Source organism: Microcebus murinus, chromosome X (assembly GCF_040939455.1).
Source record: "Microcebus murinus isolate Inina chromosome X, M.murinus_Inina_mat1.0, whole genome shotgun sequence".
Taxonomy (NCBI): domain Eukaryota; kingdom Metazoa; phylum Chordata; class Mammalia; order Primates; family Cheirogaleidae; genus Microcebus; species Microcebus murinus.
Window position 1 is genome coordinate 51,222,383 of NC_134136.1, and position 19,255 is coordinate 51,241,637.

Genomic DNA, 19,255 nt, shown 5'->3' on the forward strand with positions numbered 1-19,255 from the left:
GACTGAGAATAGTCAATTAAAAAGCATGTCTAAAAATAATAACACCACCAAAGTGACTAGAGACTGTACACAATGATCTCCAAAGTATTGTTCTTCCCTGCCTAAGCACAATAGACTATTATAGATATATTTTTACTCCCAATATGCAAAATATGTTTTTAAGACTACAGCATTCTTTTTCATGTAAATTTAACATATTCCACATCTATCATTTGGTGCAGGCTGAAAAGCTTGGTTGATTCCTGTTCATCTGTAGTAAACAGGATTTATAGGTCATAGATTAGTTCTACAAAGTCTTTTCCTGTCTTAAAAAGAATCTTTAAATCTGTGGCTGAAGATAGATTTTGCTAACCCCCGTGCTGTTAAAGGATTAAAGCATGAGATATTGTTGGATCTAAGCACTGCATATGTACATTCTGAGCTTTTTTCCCTCTAGCCCTTATTGAAGGAAAATTATGTCTCTAAGTCTATTTTTCCATTGCAAATTTCCTATGAAAAAACTACTTATAAATGTTAGGTAGATTTTAGCAGTACTATATAACAAAGAAATATAACTACTACTGGAGAACTTACGTTTGTGGGTTAATATTTAAAAAGTATTATTCCATAGATATTTAAACCATTGCCGTCACCGTTAATGAATATTTCTTCCAAATGATTCTTATTTCCCCAAGATAGGCACTAGCTCTAGAAGTCTGGTAACAAGCATTGGTCATATAAATTTCATTTCTCTTTCCATTCCTTGCCAACATCTCCTCTGCCAATGGCTCTGGCTATTATTTCGTAAAAATAACCCTGTAGACTCCATTTAATTGTCACATTGGCCTAAAGCCAGCAAGGGCAGTTAGCCTCACACCAAGCTACAGCCATCTGTCAGAATATGCAAAAAATCAATGAAGATAGTTGCTACCCACTCTCCCGGCCAGGCATGACTCCTCCATAAAATTCTGATTTGTCTTTGTGAGCTAAAGTGGTCATGTTAAACTCAAGTTCTCCCTAGTGTTGAAAAATCACAACAGAATCTTCATGTAAGATTCATTTCGTTGAATAGATCATTGTTAATGTCCATCATCATTCTGAAAAAATGATTACCATCCAACACCAGGTGAAGCAAAACTACTTGAGGTCTTAAACCAACACTTGGCCAAAAATTCTGGTTAAGTAATAGAATATCAAGTAAACTTGGAGTTTGGAATTTGAATTGGGGGACAACGAAGAGAGTAATTAAGAGAAACCAGAAATGGCTACACATCTACTTAAAAGTGAATCCAGATGACGTGGTTAAGGGAACTGTTCCAGTGCTCTGCAGGGAGTGGGCTATGTTTGACTTCCTGACAGAAATAAGCACCACTCCAATTAACCGGGTGTTAAAGGCAGGCCGATTGCCTTGCACACAAATTGCATAGATAGAATGGGGGAACCATTCTATAGAACAGAAGGAAAGCCATAAATCTGGATTCTGAGAAGCTAGAAAGGAACAAAACCAGGGATATGGGATAGACATGGGAAGAACAGAAAGAGGGAAGAAACTAAAATGAGAGTGTAAATCACATGCGAGGTGTGAGATAATCTTTGTAACAACCTTATGAAGTGAGTGCTATTAGCCCATTTTAAAGATCATAAAACTGAGGTTCAAAAAGGTTTGGTAATTTGCCTAAGTTCATACAGCTAATAACAAGTAGGATTGTACCTCAAACCCAGATCTATTGTTTACTCCAATCTAAACTCTTAACTACACAGATAGCTTTTATCATGAAGAACAGTGTCTAATATCATTTAAATAGATAACTGGTAACTATGCATAACTTTCACTGTGAAATGCTCTATCAAGAATGCCCTGCCTCCATTTTTCACCTAACACTGCCTCATGATTTGAGAACAAAATGACTTTTAGGCCATTTTCTCTGGGAAATTTCCACTTTTCCCCTTCTACCTACCTCAACATTTCCTTGGCCTCCACTATTGCCACCTTGGTTAGATCTACCACCTCCAAGTGTTGCTATCTTGGGATTACTTAAATAAAACAAAACACTTACCATGATATTGTTCTTTATTTCACTCTGCCTCTCCTACCACAGAAAGGCAGTAATGCATAGTGGTTGAATGTGAAGACCCTACACCCACTGCCTGGGTTTAAAACCTGACCTAGATTTGCTATGTCCTGCCTGGGGGATTTTACAAAGGTCCTTAACCTCTCTGTACCTTAATTTCCTCATTTCTCAATTGAGGATGGCAACAATAATAGTATCTACTACATGAGTACTAGCATAAGGATTAAAGCAATTCATTCATAAGGGCTTAGAAGAGTGTCTGGCATGAAGTAATGCTATATAACTAGCTATCATTTTTGTTACTAGGACTAGGCGACATGTTTCTGGAATACAGGGATTCTTATTCATGGTAGCCACAATGCACTAGGAATAATTAGTAAATGCTTGCTGAATTTCTTACTATGCAGGACACACTCATACTGGACGTTTTAAAGCAGATTAAAGCTGATATAGCTCTCTGAACTGTAGTGACTCTGCTTCTTCTCCTTACCAGCAGGCCCATGCCAGGCTTTTATACTGAACTGGAAATAATAATATTTATTATAAACTTCTTTTGTGCCTGGCTCTGAGCAGACATTTTACATGTATTATCTCATTCGGTTCTTGAAACAATCCCACACACTAGGGTCTGTCATTTTCTCCAAGTAACAGACAGGGCAATTGAGGCCCACAGAAGTTAAGTGATATGGCTAAATTTACAACAATCAAAGTACTTCCATCCAGGGATGTTGGAGAACATATGCTTATACATGTCACCCAGCCTTCTCATCTTTGGCAATGTGCCCACATTTCCAGGTTTCAAAAGACACCCTACCCCAAAAGATAATCTGGACATTGGGAATCCTGAGAGAAGGTTTGAGACAGGAGGTGGAAAGACTGATGCCTACATATGGCAGGGCTCAGGGCATGGCATAATTTTGAATGTGTTGGTTAGTCAGGGCATTGTTTCTCTGAAATACAGAAGGCAGGAAGCACTTCAAAAGCTCTTCTGGAGACTGATCACAGGGAAGTCTTACAAATCTTCACAGGCATATCATCAAAAGGTAGGGAAAGAAGGTGGTTCTAATGATTAGAATATGGTAGTGAAAGAGTATGTTCTATTTAAAAGCATGCTAAGAGAGGAAGGGAAATGATGTTGTATGTGTTTCCTTGGGGGCAATCATGAACATAAGGATTAAGAACACAAGAAACACCTTTAATCAGATGAAGATAGAAATAGAAAGGGACAGAAAGTAAAATCATCTTTATGTTATTATTGCTGTTATTATTTACCAATATTTATTGAGTGTTTGCTTTGTTTATAGCTGTTCTAAGCACATTGCAAGTATTAACTCATTTAATTCTCACAACAGCCTTATGAGATAGATTTTACTATATCATCTTTTCTTTACAGATGAGAAAACTGAGGCATGGTAATGGTAAGTAATATGCTCAAGGAACATGGCTAATAAGTGGTGGATCAGGGAGTCCACAGTAAGCCACTTGGCCACATGGAGGAAATGAATGCTCATTTTCAACACAGATCACAAAAGTGTCATAGCAGGAAAGCAAAGTATACATGAGTGATTTCAACTCCATAGACATCTGCTAGTTGTATCATTTAGCTAAAGGCAAATATATAGCAAACCTTCAACTTCCTTTGTTGATGACTACACCTCACAGAAGGTAGAGAAAATGATAATGAGACTTGCTTCTCTGATTGACTAAAAAAAGAGAAACTGGTAAGCTAAGCCATTTTAGCTTAGAGTCCATTATGACTAAGTACATTATGAGGCCAAAATCCCAGACTTTAAGAAAGCAGGTCTCTAAAGTGAAGTAGGTACAATTCTAAAATGGAGATGCATTAAAGACTTTGGAAGGTTTTTTACTCATTGAAACCAGCATGCCTGTACTGAGTGCTCTCCATTCATTTAGATTTCTAAAGAACATGTACTAAAATTGGCCGGGCGCAGTGGCTCACGCCTGTAATCCTAGCACTCTGGGAAGCTGAGGCGGGAGGATCACTCGAGGTCAGGAGTTCAAGACCAGCCTGAACAAGAGCGAGATCCCATCTCTACTAAAAAATAGAAAGAAATTATCTGGACAACTAAAAACATATAGAAAAAATTAGCCGGGCATGGTGGCGCATGCCTGTAGTCCCAGCAGAAGGATTGCTTAAGCCCAGGAGTTTGAGGTTGCTGTGAGCTAGGCTGATGCCATGGCACTCTAGCCTGGGCAACAGAGTGAGACTCTGTCAAAACAAAACAACAACAAAAAAACAAACATGTACTAAAATAAAGTGATGAAAAAAAAGTATAAATAAATATGAGGGAAAATTAAAATAATGCCAAAAAAGTATATACCCCAAATGAGCCTGAGGCTTGAAAAAATCTGCTAAAGATGACAGGAAAGTGTTTTCTAAAAAAGCACTAAGGAAGGAAGAACAAGGGTAGGAGAGACATGTAACCTATGCAGTTGTTTATTAAATGATCAGGAAGGTCTTCTGAACTACTGTACTAGTTTTCTTTGTGAAAAAGAAAGATAATAAACTCAAAAGGGTAAAATAAATATAAATAACAATAAATTGAAGCTAAGATAGGTAAAGTGTTAATAAAAAAAAACATTTGAGTATTCTAAGTGAATTGAAAATTCTATCCCAGAGTGGTGAGAGGTCTTGGATATTGGATTACCTAGGTACAGTCACTAAAGTTTCAGGGACAGTGGTGTGGGTGAAATATGGCAGAATACTAGAGACAGAAAACATTGGCTTTGGTTTTCAAAAGGGACAGGAAGCACATGGGCTCTGTTGACTAGACCAAGAAACATGTTGATTGAGTGCAAAATTCTAGAACAGGTTAATTAGAGGATGATTTGCAGCACTTAGAAAAAAAAGTAGTAATCACGAGAAGGCAGCATAAATTCTCTAAGAACAAGTCATGTTAGACAAATCTCATTTCATTTCTATTTTTGACATGGTTATTAGATTGGCAGATCAGTAAAAATGTAGGCATATTGTATCTGGATATCAGAAAGGCATTTGACAAGGTCTCTCATGATATGCCTGTGAATAAGATGGAAAAATATAGGTTGTGTGTGAGTAAAAGAATGCTGCCTGATGGATGAATGTCAACAGTGGCATGCCACAGAGCTGTGACCTTGATCTGGTCCCATATAACATTTTTATTAGTGACTTCATAAAACAGAGGAAAGCAAACCTAACAAACCTATAGATCTATAGATGATACAATTTTGAGAGCAAAATCACATAATTTGCATGGCAGAATTAGAACTCAGTAACACCTCCACATGCTAACAATATAAAATCAAATCAGGCCAAATCAAGGCTCTAAACATATTTCCACCAGTACCTCTCATCTCAAACACACAATTTTAAAAGCTTCGACAATATAATTATAGAACAAATAACATGTGGCTTAGCCTCAGAATTTGTTTAAAATGCTTAGGAGTTTAGTTTCCAGTGTTCTCAATGTATATGGGTAGTGTCATGTGGCCATCAAAAAAGCTGACATTAGAATAAATAGCATGAACTAAAATATATAGTTAGAACAAAGGAGGCAACTGACTGTTGGTCATAGAACATAGTCCTGAATGAGTCGGTCAAGGTGACTACTGGCTGAGAGTCCCATCGAAGGGGCATCGGAACTGTTTCCAGCCCTTGCTCAAGGGACAGTTATAGGTGGCCATATTATTGTTTTTTAACCACAGGACTTTTTTCCCCACCTAGCCTCAGCTGGCTGTGAGAATAACTGACAGGACTTGCCAAAAACTTAAACACAGGCTGGTACAGAAGGGATGATCTGGGATAATTAAATTCCCTCTCTTAGGTTTTTGAACCTAGAGCAACTAAGATAATTAGGCAGTTATCAATGGGCCAAGCAGCTGCACGGATGAGGTGAGAGGGGTCAGGGGGTATACTTGCAGTTGAGTGGTGCAATGGAGACCAGACATTGTTATGAGACAGTAGAAAATATGTGATAGACAAAATAAATATTGAGCTGATGGGAAGAATAAGCTACTGGACAAAGAGACAGAAAGGAGCAAAACTGCAGAGAACTGCTGAGTCTTATTAATGTCAGAGATCGACAGGCTTTGCCCTTCCTTTCGAAATTGACCAGTGTTTCCTGGGTTCCCAAGGACTGACAACACACACATATTGAAAAGATGTTCTCAATTACTCCAGGCAACCTGAATGACCTCTGGTCCTTGCAACCAAAGAGCCTAATAAGAACCCACACCTGCATTCAGCCTTGGGCATTACAGTTCAAGAGTAGTTTGGACAAACTGGAATGTATTCTAAAGAAGGAGACCAGGAGGGGACATTTGAAACCAGTTAATGTGAGGGACAGCTGAAGGAACTGGGGAAACATTTAGCCCAAAGAAGATAAGACTCAGGAACAGTCAAGGTCTGTCAGGTGTGAGGGGGATTTTATTTATTCTGTGGGACCCTAAAATTAGATCTGGGGAAAAATGGGCAGAGTTAACAAGTGGCAGATTTTGGCTCAAAAAGAACTTTCCAGCAGTTGTTTGAGGTGCAATGGAATGCCTTAGGAATAAGTTGATTCCCTATTTTGGAGCTATTTAAGCAGAGGCAGGTGACCACTTAGTAGGGATAGCAATGCTGCCTTTCAATTATATAGTGCTTTACAGTGTATGAGGCACTTGCTACTACATTAACTTGATCTTCCTTGTTAGGAAGGCAAGCATTTTTATGTTCATTTTTACAGATGAAGAGGCTGAGGCTCAGACAGGTTCTGTCACAGAACTCAGACTTAAGCTCCTGGGCACCCACAGTTACCTTTTATTGACTACATGTGAAATGAACATTTAAAATGATATATTTGGAAAAATGATCAGGCTGATAGATTTTTTTAAAAATCCATCTTTGTGATGCTGAATATATTTTCAAATGTACTAAAAAGGTACTCTGTTCAGTCTCACATGAAAACTTATGTTCCTCTCTACGTCTTAAGAAACTGAGACCAATTAATACATTCCTTGCATAGATACAGAAGGTCCGTGGGTGCAGTTTGTACAAACATGCCTAGATGTACATTTCAAATAAGAATAGTTTTCTCTCTCCATTTGCCTGAACCCATTCCACACCCTCCTTCCAGATTTCCTGTTATTTGGCTTTGTAGAGGAAAGGAGTGTGTTTGCTTGTCAGAATTGCTAGTTAACCATATTGCCCTGCTGTTTCCTCAGCTATCACTAAGCCCTGCAAATTAATTACAAGAAAAATGAGAAAATCACCACTGTTAGAAAACTTCTTGAAGAAGATATACACTGTTCTCCACTTATGCACTTTATTCACCTCCCCCCTTTCAATTAAAAAAAAAAGAAACAATACACAAACCCTATCACTAGTACAGTTCTAATTGGGTTATTATCATCACCATAGGTGCTGACTGCTATATTTTCTCTTGGGAGATAGCAGAAACAGCACTTTGTGGAACTATTTAATCTGGTAAGTGACAGTTGATGTAGAGTTTCCTGGATGTGGGCCATAGTACTTTTCTGGTTTGTTGATAGTGACATATTCTCTGATGCCATGGCTGGTATTTAATTTAATATGCTGCTAAGGAAAAAAAGAAAACAACCAGTCTTGTAATGTGAGTTGACTATTCCTTCCCTTTCCATTCTAATTTCCAGATATCAGGATAGAAGTTGATAACTAGACAGTGTTTATAAAGTGATATGTTACTCCTATTGTTTCCATACGAATGTCTTCAGAAAAAGTTTGGTGGTAGATCTAAATAAGGCACACAAACAAGGGGAAATCTTTGAATTTAAAAGATAACAGGATGCTATGTTTATTTGTTAGTTTGTGTTTTTCATGTTAATAGAAAGTTGTAATTTTTGATTTAAGAAAGAGTGACTAGAAATGATGAATAATTTCTCAGTTAATCATATAGAGTGCTAAAGTTTATCATGATCAAGGGCCCTAGAACTGCAGAGAGTAGAACTTTAATCACACAACAAAGATCTGTGGAGTGAATCTGGAAACCCAAATATGTGAAGTGACAGAAAAACGGAGGCAAACATTTTTGCTCAAAAGACCAAACTTCATCCTAAAAGCAGAAACTAGCTTTTAAACCTACACATATAGTTCCACTTCATGAGGTGAATCCTTTTATTTTTTTAAACGTTTGAAGGTAACTTACTTTTCAAAGAATCTTATAATGAATAAAATGGAAACTATCACTGTGTGTTAGTTTTGTGTTAGGATTTTCCTATAATACTGCAGTTTCTTAAAACAAGGGACAATTGCCTTTCACTTGGAGGCTGCAGTGACAGCTTGGATAATTGCTTCACTTCATGTTTTTGTGGGTGTGCAACAGTGGGGTGTTTATGCATCTGTGGTTTTATCTTTTTCACGTGCATCTGCTTTGGTCTGTGTCTGTGGGTGTGCCTGGATCTAGATGTGTGCCTGTGTGCACATCTGTGCCTATGGAGGAGTCTTTCCTTTTGCTTATGCAGCTGGGTGTGTATCTGTGTGTACATTTGTGTGTCTCTGCAGATGTCTATGGTGAAATGAGTTTCCGCAATCGGTGGAACCATCCTCTGCCAATACTTAAGTTTAGTCAGATCAATAATAGCTCAAGTACCTGGTCTCCAATGGTATGTTGCTATTCAAGACCCAGCTGTTATGCAGATGAACTGAATCCTGTGTACTGGTCGGGGGCGCTGGAGCAGCTGGGCTGGGCTGGCTGCGGGTTGTCATTGATCGCCTCTGAAGAGAGTCTGCTGCAGGGGGTGGCTTCCTGGCACAGGTGCAGGCATGTGGAGGTGGTGGAGGTGGTGGGAGGGGTCTGAAGGTGAACTGGTTATGTGGGCTGCTCTGCGCATCTAAAGAGAATAGAAGAAAAACACAAAATAGAGACTTATTCTTCCACTTGGCAGTCAGAAAAACACAGCATAACAGATGTACCCGAATTTCAAATAATATAACCTGTGGGGTGGGGGGGAGAGTTCTAAGTTCAGTCTATCCATAAAAATGTCACTTAACTTCCAAAAGCACATGCAGCGTGCCTATGAAATGTAAAACATTCACAGTTGCATTTACATGTAAATTCTTCAGGGCTATAGCAGCTAAAAAGTAAATGAGGCCGCCTCACACCATTTGTCATAGTTTCTGCTACTGAACAAATAAATCACCAACAAGACACTAAGTTACAGAACAGAAGTGAGCTGATTTCCATCAGTTGCAAAAATCTCACTCTAGAAAATACCAGTGAAAGGCACAAATTTGTTGCAAGGAAAATCATTTGGCACTTCAAATAAAAATATAAGGCCACCTTCTGGTTTACCTCAGGAAAGGATGCAAGCCTGCCTACACAGGAACAAATCCATACTTCAGAAAAACAGCTCATGAGTGTGTCACTCAGCTGTTTGTAAGACTAATCTCTTTGCCAGCCAACAGCCCCCTGCCCTCCCCCCAAAAAACAACTCGGAGTGCTACTTGTAAAAGGTGGGCTAAAAGGCGTTTGTTCAGGTTGTTATACATATTTCCATGGCCATGGAAAGCACAGTCTGTACTCCTTCCCCTCTTGCTACAACTTTCTAGGAGCTCTGCCATGTTAGCAGCAGCTTAGGCAGCAGGGAAACCATTTTTTTCTGCTTGTATGCAGAGGGGACAGCCTGGGACAGCGGTCCTCAGACTTCTGTCGTTGCTATTGTTTGGTATTTTTCCACTGTTTTCCTGGCAGGCACACGTAAAGATAGTGAGTTAGGATTTGGCCCATGAGAAATATCCCAATTAAACCCCTTTGAAAAGAAATCACTATTGTAGCTGATAGCCACCTCTCCTCCATGGGAGAAACATAATAGATGTCAAATGATTTCTTGTAACACCAGCACGTTCTGGATAAACTTTGTAGACAGCATAGCTTTGTCCCACCTCCCAAATGGCTGAGAGTTGAAAGGCAGAAAAACGCCAGAGGCTTTCGATGCCTAGCAAAGGGCTCTGCTGGTTTGTGCTGAGGCTCACTTTGCAGTGGCTGATCACAGAAAAAAAACCCCAAAAAACAAAAAAAAACCCATGTCTTTCAATCCTTCCACTTCAAACTTGAATTTGAAAGACATTGGCACAATTTCCATATTTAAAAATGATATTACTATCCCAAGAGCATGGCACATTCTTGGCTATATTTTCTAGTACAGGTGCCTCTCCCTTTAAATAAACTCGCTATATGAAAATCTGAATTGTAAAAAAGATAGATATGAAAAGGAGTGGTGATCATTCATTTTATATAAAGGATTCCTTAGATGGTCAGCTATCCTTGTATATTTAAAAAGAATTAAAATGCTTCATGAATTTTCTAAATCACTCCCATTATTCCAGGCCCAGCTCAAATCCCATATCCACTAAAAAAATCATCATAAGTACTTAACATCTCATTAACTTTTTTAAAACTCTGGGCTCATACTCATAACCATAACTAGAAGTATACTATCGATTCTTGAGACTCAAAGAAGCATAGAATGTTAGAACCCAAAAGACCCTGGAGATGCTTTCATTTTATGGATGAGAAAATTTGTCCAGGGACACTTAGCAAGTTAGTGGAAGGGTCATGATTAGAACCCACATCTCCTGGCTCTCTGGCTAATGCTCCATCCCCAGGATTGTAGATCTCTGTAATACAAGTTTTCTTTTCCCTCTTAAGATTTAGAGACACAGAATCCTCCATATTTTCTGGATTTTTCACTTAAGTTTATATGTCTGCTTCCTTCTTAGACCATAAGTCCTTAAATGTAGAAAGGCAGGCAGTGTGGTATAATGGTATGCAGCACAGAATGGTGGAGTAAGCAGAGGATTTAGATGTGTAACAAACCTGGGTTTAAGTTCTGCTCCTGCCACTTAGAAGCTTTAACCTCTCATTTGGAAAACAAAGAGAATAACAATCCTTTTTCCTAACAATTCAATTGAATTCATGTAAAATGTGCTTGAACATAGTATGCCAGTAACAGTTCATTGAATATTGTAGAAATATAAAATTTTAAGACTGGAAAGAATCATAGAGATCACCTAATTTAGCCCTACCCCCTTTCTCCACTGGCCATTTTACAGATGAGGAACCCAAGGCCCAGAGAAGTGGAGTGCTGTGGGCCTTGCTCAAAGTCACTCAACTTGTATGATTTTGCCTGCCCATATCTGATGATTCTCAGCCCAGCACACTTTCCATTATGCTATTTTGGAAAATAAATATGACTGTATTCTCTGGTTTTAACATTTGTTGTTCTTACTATATAATTGGCCTCTGAGTTGGCAATATTACACCATTCCCTTGTTATTCTATGTGTTTTGTTTTATCTCCCAAAATAGACTCCAAGTTTCTTAGAATAAGGTCATCTTCTGCTTTTCCTGTATGCCACATAGCATTGATCACAGTGTTGGGTATAGAGAAAAATCCCTAAAAGCTTTGGCTGATAGGAAAAAGTTTTACTGGTCCATGAGACCTAAATAACCACCTTCAGTGTTCCCTTTGGCTCTCATTCTGATGTAGCCACTGTATATCTATTCAATTATTCACAGAGAAGTAGGTCTCTCCCTTGGAGGCCTCAGTGGAATCTCTCCCAGAGCCATATGGAAGAACAATGACACCTTGAAGAGGGTGCTCAAAAATAATGCCCTTCCATGATGTGAAAAGAGCAGCAGTGACACCTTACAGATCTGCTGTCTAAAGCCACGTGTGAGAAAGCACTTAATGACTAGAAAGAAGGGAGGCAAAGGGTGAAAGTTCAGGGTTAGAGGAAGATGAGGGGTCATTGTAAGGTCTTGTGTTCAGAATCTCTCTAAACAACATGTGTGACATCTACTAGCCTAATCAGTAGGGTTTCCATCAGCACAGTTGTGCAAAAGAAAGTAAATTTCTCTTCCATGCCAGTTGCTCAAAAGAAAGAGAATCACTATTATCGAGATTTACTGCCTGCTAAACTTCCTCAAAATCTTTGCAAGTCTCTTGTTATTATGAAAAACGACAAAACTTTACTTCATTGTAAAGCATAATCATGGTATTATTATTATAACATTTCTGCTACAAGTAGAATTGGTTTGTATAGCCATTTCGAGTATATATTGTATATATGTGTATGTATATCCACATCCATATCCATGTATAGGGATACCTTGATTTTCACCTGTTTTATTGTATATTTTTATTCTCACATTTCAAATATGTGGAGGTTTCCCTACTAGTTAATATTGTCTTTAAATGCTTTCACAGTATTGGATTGTTGCACTGAGTGGAATACATCCAGACCTTAAGCCTTTATGAAATGCAAATGATCTTAGATTCATTCTTTTTTTCACCTCAGGAAAAAGATGGGGGAATGAATGTACTTATTCCCTCCCAAATGAAGTAATTTAATCCTTTGGCTCCATGAAATGGGATTTCCCAACATTAAACACTAATGAAAAATACATTAGTGTTCAGTGTCAGGAGCTCTAGAACACCAGTTCCAGGGGTTTAAGAGTCACACGCACTCAATTCCAAATCTATCTGGCAACCATACACTTCTGTGCCCAAGAGAGAGATGGAAGGGAGAATGGGGGAGTGATGATTATGCAAATATGGATATCTAGACATACATATAAAGCTTTCTGAAAGTAAATTAAGTTTCCAAATGGAAAGGTCTAACTCACATAATATACTTGGATAGGAGCCATTTTCAGGTTTGAGGTCCTAAAATAACTTTGTAAGATAATTTCTCAGGGGCAAAATTTCTCCAAACTGAAGATCTAAGACATTTTATGTATGGCAGAGCTGTTAATAGAAGTGTAAGCCGTCAGAAACAACATTGCTCTTGTCTCCAAAAGGTAAATGGAAGGAGAAAAGTTGTCATGCAATTTTTTTTTCTCTCTTCTTGCAGATAAACTTTATTTTGAGTCATGTGTTAGGGAAAGTTTTCACCAGAAATTAGAGTATCTTTGTTCAGAAATACTGTGTGGGAACTTATCAGGGTGTCTGTCAGGGTGTTTTGCCCCTTACATTTCATTAACACATACAGTCAGCTTTGCTACAAGGCGATGCATACATTTCTCAAATTCACTGTACTATGCAAAATTGTGCATAGGAAAAAAAGTTTGTGGGAAGATGAGGTCAGGGGCACAACACTCAAAATCATCAGTGACACATTTTTTTTAAATGAACCTAATAAGAATAGTAGCATCATTTACACATATTAATGGTTAAGAAATACTTGAATGTCATACCAAATATGACACTTTATCTTTAAAAACACCTGAAGTTTGCTCATAAAAGTGAGTGTCAGAGGGGTTGCAAATTGCGAGTTACTTTGCAGTGGTAGAAGGAGAGTTGTCTGACCAGGACAGAAAGTTACAACACTGAATGTGGATGGGTGAGGCTCCCAACACATATGGTAGACTGAAATAGCTGGTGGATGTTTCAGGAGTATGCATGCACCCATTTGTGGTCATACAGACTCATTCTGCTGTATGCAGTTTTCTGCATTCATCCAGTACTTTTGACAGATGGAACTGTGCATATGCAAACACAAAATTTGTCTTAAGTTCTCAAATATACCAATAGCAAGGGAACAAATTAACGTTTTCAAAACAAGTGTTGTAGCAGAACTGACTGTACATGCAAAATAATTTTCTGTAAGTGTTAAAAATAAATATTGTCAGTATTACAGTAATGCCAAATAGATCATTTTTCTTGAAAAATTTGACCAAAGTAGACACATGCCTAGTTTTCCCCAGATCCATGTACTAAATTGATCATTCTTTAGTGACACTATCACAATACTTGCCCCCAAATATGTTTTTCCCAAAGTTACTATGTTGCCAAAGGGGACACATAGATTCCTATAGCTCTAGAAAAAGGTCACAGAGAATCAAAAACCATTTCTGCACTTCCCTGGCCTTAGTCTGTTTCATTACCCCATTGGCCAACAGGGAGGGTAGCTCCACAATTCAATTTGCAACTCTGGAATAAAAAAAAATTCCTGAAAACTGAGTTTTTAATAAATTTGCTTGGTGGTAAAACATGACCTGAAGTGATATGAAGATATTTATGATCATTATTTATCTAATTTAGTGAATTTTCATACATTTAACTATGGAAGTATTAATGCATTTTATTAAGGGGTGTTAGCCTACACCCCACTCTGGGTGTTACATAATATACAGTATTTGCATGGCATTACCTTTGTAAAATATGAAAAATTCTAAATTCTGAAACAAGTGGACCTCAAAGGTCCACTTGGATAAGGGATTATGGGCCTATATTAGTATTTGACTACCTTCCTGAACTCTTATGAGGCAATATTAATTAATGCCTCTGAAGACCATAATAATCTACATGTGCAAAGAACATCAGGGCACCAAGGGTTATTGCCATAACTACTTATGTGAAGTCTCTCAAGGCCAATTATAAGCCTTTGGTTCCTTGGGTTGCTTTTCTGAGCTATTCTCCTCTCCTAGGCGGGAGAAAGAATAAAAGGAAACAGGCTTAAAAGAAAGAGGAAAGGTTTATTATTAACTATTACTACCAATTCTAAATGTATATCACTATTTTACAGCATTTTATTTGTCACAAGGAGCTTTCATAACCTGTCAGGAGGTATTTTATAAATTTGCATGTTATGGCTAATATCCATTAACTTCATAGTGCTCAATGTTAATCAAGTTAGTCTTAAATGTATCTGGCTGTGAACACTTCTGTTCTCAACCTTATTATTATTATTAGAGGCTCAAGGAATAAAAAGGTAAGAAAATTGGTTTTCAGAAGAATAAACAAACAAGTATAGTATCACTTTTCCATCTCAAATAATACTGCTCTAATATTATTGTCCCAGCAACCTTTAATAAAAAGATATTTACCAGTCAAACCATTGGATTGAGAACAGAAAAAAATCTATTAAATAGCTAATATTTAATAAATATTTTTGTATGTATGGGCATGAGAAAGTCATAGACAACAACAGAAGGAGGCAGAAGGAGAGAGAAACAGAGAGGGGGATTCGCAATTAGAGCAGATGACTGCAGAAGAGTCACAGAAGCTCTGGGGGAAGGTTAACAAAAAATCATAATGTTTGCTAGTTTATATGGGTTCAATCTGGTTCTGGATTATTGCACTCTGCATGGCTCCCACAACCCTGGATACTATGTAGTGCCTTTGAGATTGTCAAATATATCCCTTTGAGAACTTTGAATGGTCTTCTCACTAAGCTAGCAAGTAAAATAGTATGCTCTGTTAATTTCTGTTAGTTAGGTTGATCTTTGTTACCATTGCTGGAAATAAAGGTCAACACTGAGGCACCTACAATCCTTTGACATGTTTGTGCTGAAATTCATATTTGTACTTCAGTCTCTCTATAAGTTGATGATTATCTTCAAACAGTCTACCTCCAGAAAGTCCAAACTTCCTATTTTTTGGGTCTTATTAATCTCTTTTCCTCTTCTCCAATTTGTTCTGCAAGCATAACAATGAGACAAAGATCCACAAAGCAGCCCTCTGCCAGCCCATTTCTTCTCATCTTTGTTACAGGGGGAATCCAACTGTGCTGTGCAATGTATTGGCTTTCCATAGTACAATTAACCAATTGTAGGCATAAGAGTCAATATTCCTGCCAATAAGTGGCTGGTTTGTTAACTCAATCAACTCTCTGACATAGATTAAGACAAACAATCTAGAATTTAACAATCACGAAAAAAAAAAGAGGACTGTGGTAAATGCCATTTCGCTTAAATTATTGAGGTGTTCAAACTACCTAATTTTCTTGGCTGTGAAAATACAGGATGGATACATCTCTGCTTATATTTTCAGAGTAGTTTGGTAATGTTAAAAAAAGACAAGTGAAGCTAATACATTTGTTACCTTAGAAAATTGTCATTTTTCTAAATAGAATGGTGAAAAGCTAAACTTTATGGTACAATTTGGATTTTTGAGTGTCAATATTTAAGCATTAATATACAGTATTAATTAACAATTAAAATTAGTGGTTGGCCAAAGCCTTTTCACTATGGTCTTGAAGGAAACTCTTATTATCCACTATGTACCATGAAACATGAAATAGATAATTGCCCTGTTTTATCTTATGCTGACAATGATGCTGTGGCTTCCCATTATTAGCCAGTGAAGTATATCAAAAAGAAAATATAAAAAAGTAATGATCCTTAAAAGTTTCATATTTGGTTTATACTCAAACTAAAAGCGTGTGTAGGTATTTCAATTATTTTCAGTTCCCAAAGTTCATTATTTATTTGCAAGTAGGTAATGGAGGGTTATGAATTAATTGACAATGAATCATTTAATAAATTAGCTGATAAGAGATATTATAGAATTTCACAAAGTTTTCATTTTCAGGGCTTCATTTCTATTACATATTACAAATGTTCACCCTATATTTTTTCAAAAAGCAATGGCTGAAAATCATCCTAATATTATTTAAGAAAATGGAACTCTGAATGAAGCACAAATCTGGAAAACATTATGACTGTGCCTAAAGTTCTAAGAAAAATATTTTTCAAACTACCATATGTTAAATAGCGAGGGTACACTATATCAAGAGTAACTGAAAACAAAAAGCAAAAGACAAAATATACTAGAGCATACAAACAAAGCGTGGAGGCTAAAGAACTAGAGAAGCCTGGGAAAGGTTTCACCTTCTACTCAAACTTTTCAAATAAAGACTGAAAAAACAGTTGATTCTGATTATCAATACCACCACCTAACTATCGTCACCTGACTATTTGGCGAGAAAGTTTCCCACATATTCTGTAGTTCCTCCCTACCAACACAACTTTAGGAACAAATGGTATCCGTGGACACCTAGTGCAGTGATGGGGAGAATCCTGGCATCTGTACTTAGAAATTGAACATGTACATAGCCCCCATCTGAGACAATGGGACGAGATGGCTCTGTTACAGCCAATATTCACAAGACCCAGAGGATTCTCAAATTTCACCCATGTTTTGGTCTCTCGCTCTAGTTCAGCAGTGCTCACCTATGGGATCAGAACATACCAATGTTTTGCAGTCACTTGTTACTACAATAGAGAACTGAAGCTCACAAATGATTTATTTTAAAAAGGATAGGTGAGAATGGATTCAGGCTGATGCCTCTAATCATGCCACTCTCACTAAAATGCATTTGGATGTGCTTTTCTGGATGGGAGAGAAAGGGATGGAATTACAGCTAGAGACTGGAATTGGATACAATTCCAATCTTATAGACCATTTTAATAGCTGATTTCCATATCCACATGCTTGTAAAATGATTCTACACATAGAATGGGAGTGATAAAGTTTGTTTCTCTCTCCCCTCCAAAACAAAAGAAAAAGAAATGGGGGTGGGCAATTAAAAGAAAGCCCTAGTATTCTCATGGGACTGTTTTACCCCTGTACATGTTATTCAAATGTGTTGGTCCCAAAACAAAAAAATTTGAGATTTGGGATCTTAATGGCTGCTGGCAGAACTTTACCAGCTGCCACCAGTCTTTCTGCCTGATATTTGTTGGGTTACTGAGAGAGTATCCTAAGAAGTCTGAGCAGAAAAGTAAAAATTCTGTAGGAAGGAGAGAAAAGTTTAATTTTCCCTTTTGCATTCAAGCTATGCATCTATGCATGTACTTGTCTTATATTAGGATCTGGGTCTGAATCATCCTTTTATCTCCCACATACAGCCCATCATTTTCTTCAATACAAGTTCATTATTTTGTTTATTTGTAAATTTAATTAATTTGAATGAATTCAAAATTTTAAAGTTTGAATTCAATCAAGTTTTACTTTATAAAAAATTATAGCAGCTATGGTGGGAGAGTGTTTTATGATGCCAAATGACTTATTTGATTGACTTCTTCACATTCATACCAGCTGTTTTGCATTGTGTGGGCACAGCCTGTATTTGAAAAGTTTTCTGCCTGAAATGTTCATTGATTGATTCTTTCATTATTACTAATTTTCATCTTCTTGTTTTTCAACATGATATTTTAGTGAAATGTTAAATAGAGCCATTGTTTGGAGATGTGCCAACATTAAGACCTATTACTAAGCCTATTTTATAAACTTTGCTTATGCTAAGCTATGCATGTTTAACTCATTTTATTTTTCCTTCAAAATCTGATTCATTCTCTCAATTACATTACTGCTTATCTCCCTGGACTCTCTCCAATTTAACTAGGTCTTTATGGTTCCCCAAATAAAATGCAACATTCTGGATGAACATCACCCAGAATACAAAAAAGTTATCTGATAAATTCTTTTGTAATGATGTCTTTTCACATGTAGCCTCAAACTAAGCATAGATTGCACTTGAGACTTCATTAACTGGAAGATGGCTAATGAAGTCGTGAGAAAGCAGCTCAATTAGGAAATATACTGATATATTGATATAGATGTGTCTGCTAGTGGATCAAGTGAAATGTCCATCAAAATAAGCAAATTAGTGGAATCTACTAATATAACGTTAGAATAGACTGAACAACAGTGAATTCAGACAGGTTCTTTTCCCCTTCCTTGAAATTAATATAATACATAGATGCCTTAGGAAAACTAAAAAATGAGCTCCTCTCCAGGGGAAGAAAGTAAGCCTGCATAAACAGAAGAAAAAAAATGAAAACGTGTTGAGGAAACTATGAATATATGAGACTGTGGCAATAAACATAGATGGTAATCTTAGAAATTAAGAAAATACTTCATAAGTAGTGATTAATAAATGTTCCCTTCAAGCAAGTATCTTAAGCAACTTTATTCTTACTTAAACTCATTTAAATGACTTTTTCAAAAGGTATTCAGGGGGAATATTTTATGTTTTATTGGTGGGATGCCGAGGACAGAGGATTAAACACACATTGCTTATGAGAAGCAGTTTCTCAAAGAGATCTCTTATAATGCCTGAGATCAGTGAATGAGTGGACAGAGGCACTTTCTGTATATTAATACTTGGGGGCTGCACCAGACCAGACCACAGAGTGTGATATGGATTCATAGATGGGCAAGATGACAACTTGGATTCGATTAATTTGCTTTTACTTTAATTTACTCCCAAATGGCAAATAAGCACCATAAAGAATAGAAATAAAATTAGGATGCAAATATGTACACATGGCTGCTTTTTGCTTCCCTTGTACTTCATGAAGACAAGCCCTCATTTGCTTGTTTTTGTAGCCCACACCAAGTGAGATGTTTCTCCCTCAGGGTAAAAGAACACAGTACTATGGGATTGTTCTCTCTTATACT

The 19,255-nt window shown here is 37.2% G+C and overlaps 1 protein-coding gene across 4 annotated transcripts in view; it reads right to left on the bottom strand.

Moving 5' to 3' along the window:
• TENM1 (teneurin transmembrane protein 1) overlaps positions 1–19,255 on the bottom strand; it is a 779,956-nt gene that overhangs the window by 323,089 nt on the left and 437,612 nt on the right. For all 4 annotated transcript variants that reach the window (XM_012759551.3, XM_012759555.3, XM_020284904.2 and 1 more), the window contains one exon: positions 8,657–8,897. In XM_012759551.3, the coding sequence (XP_012615005.1) occupies positions 8,657–8,897 (241 nt within the window). The remainder of the gene's footprint in view (positions 1–8,656; positions 8,898–19,255) is intronic.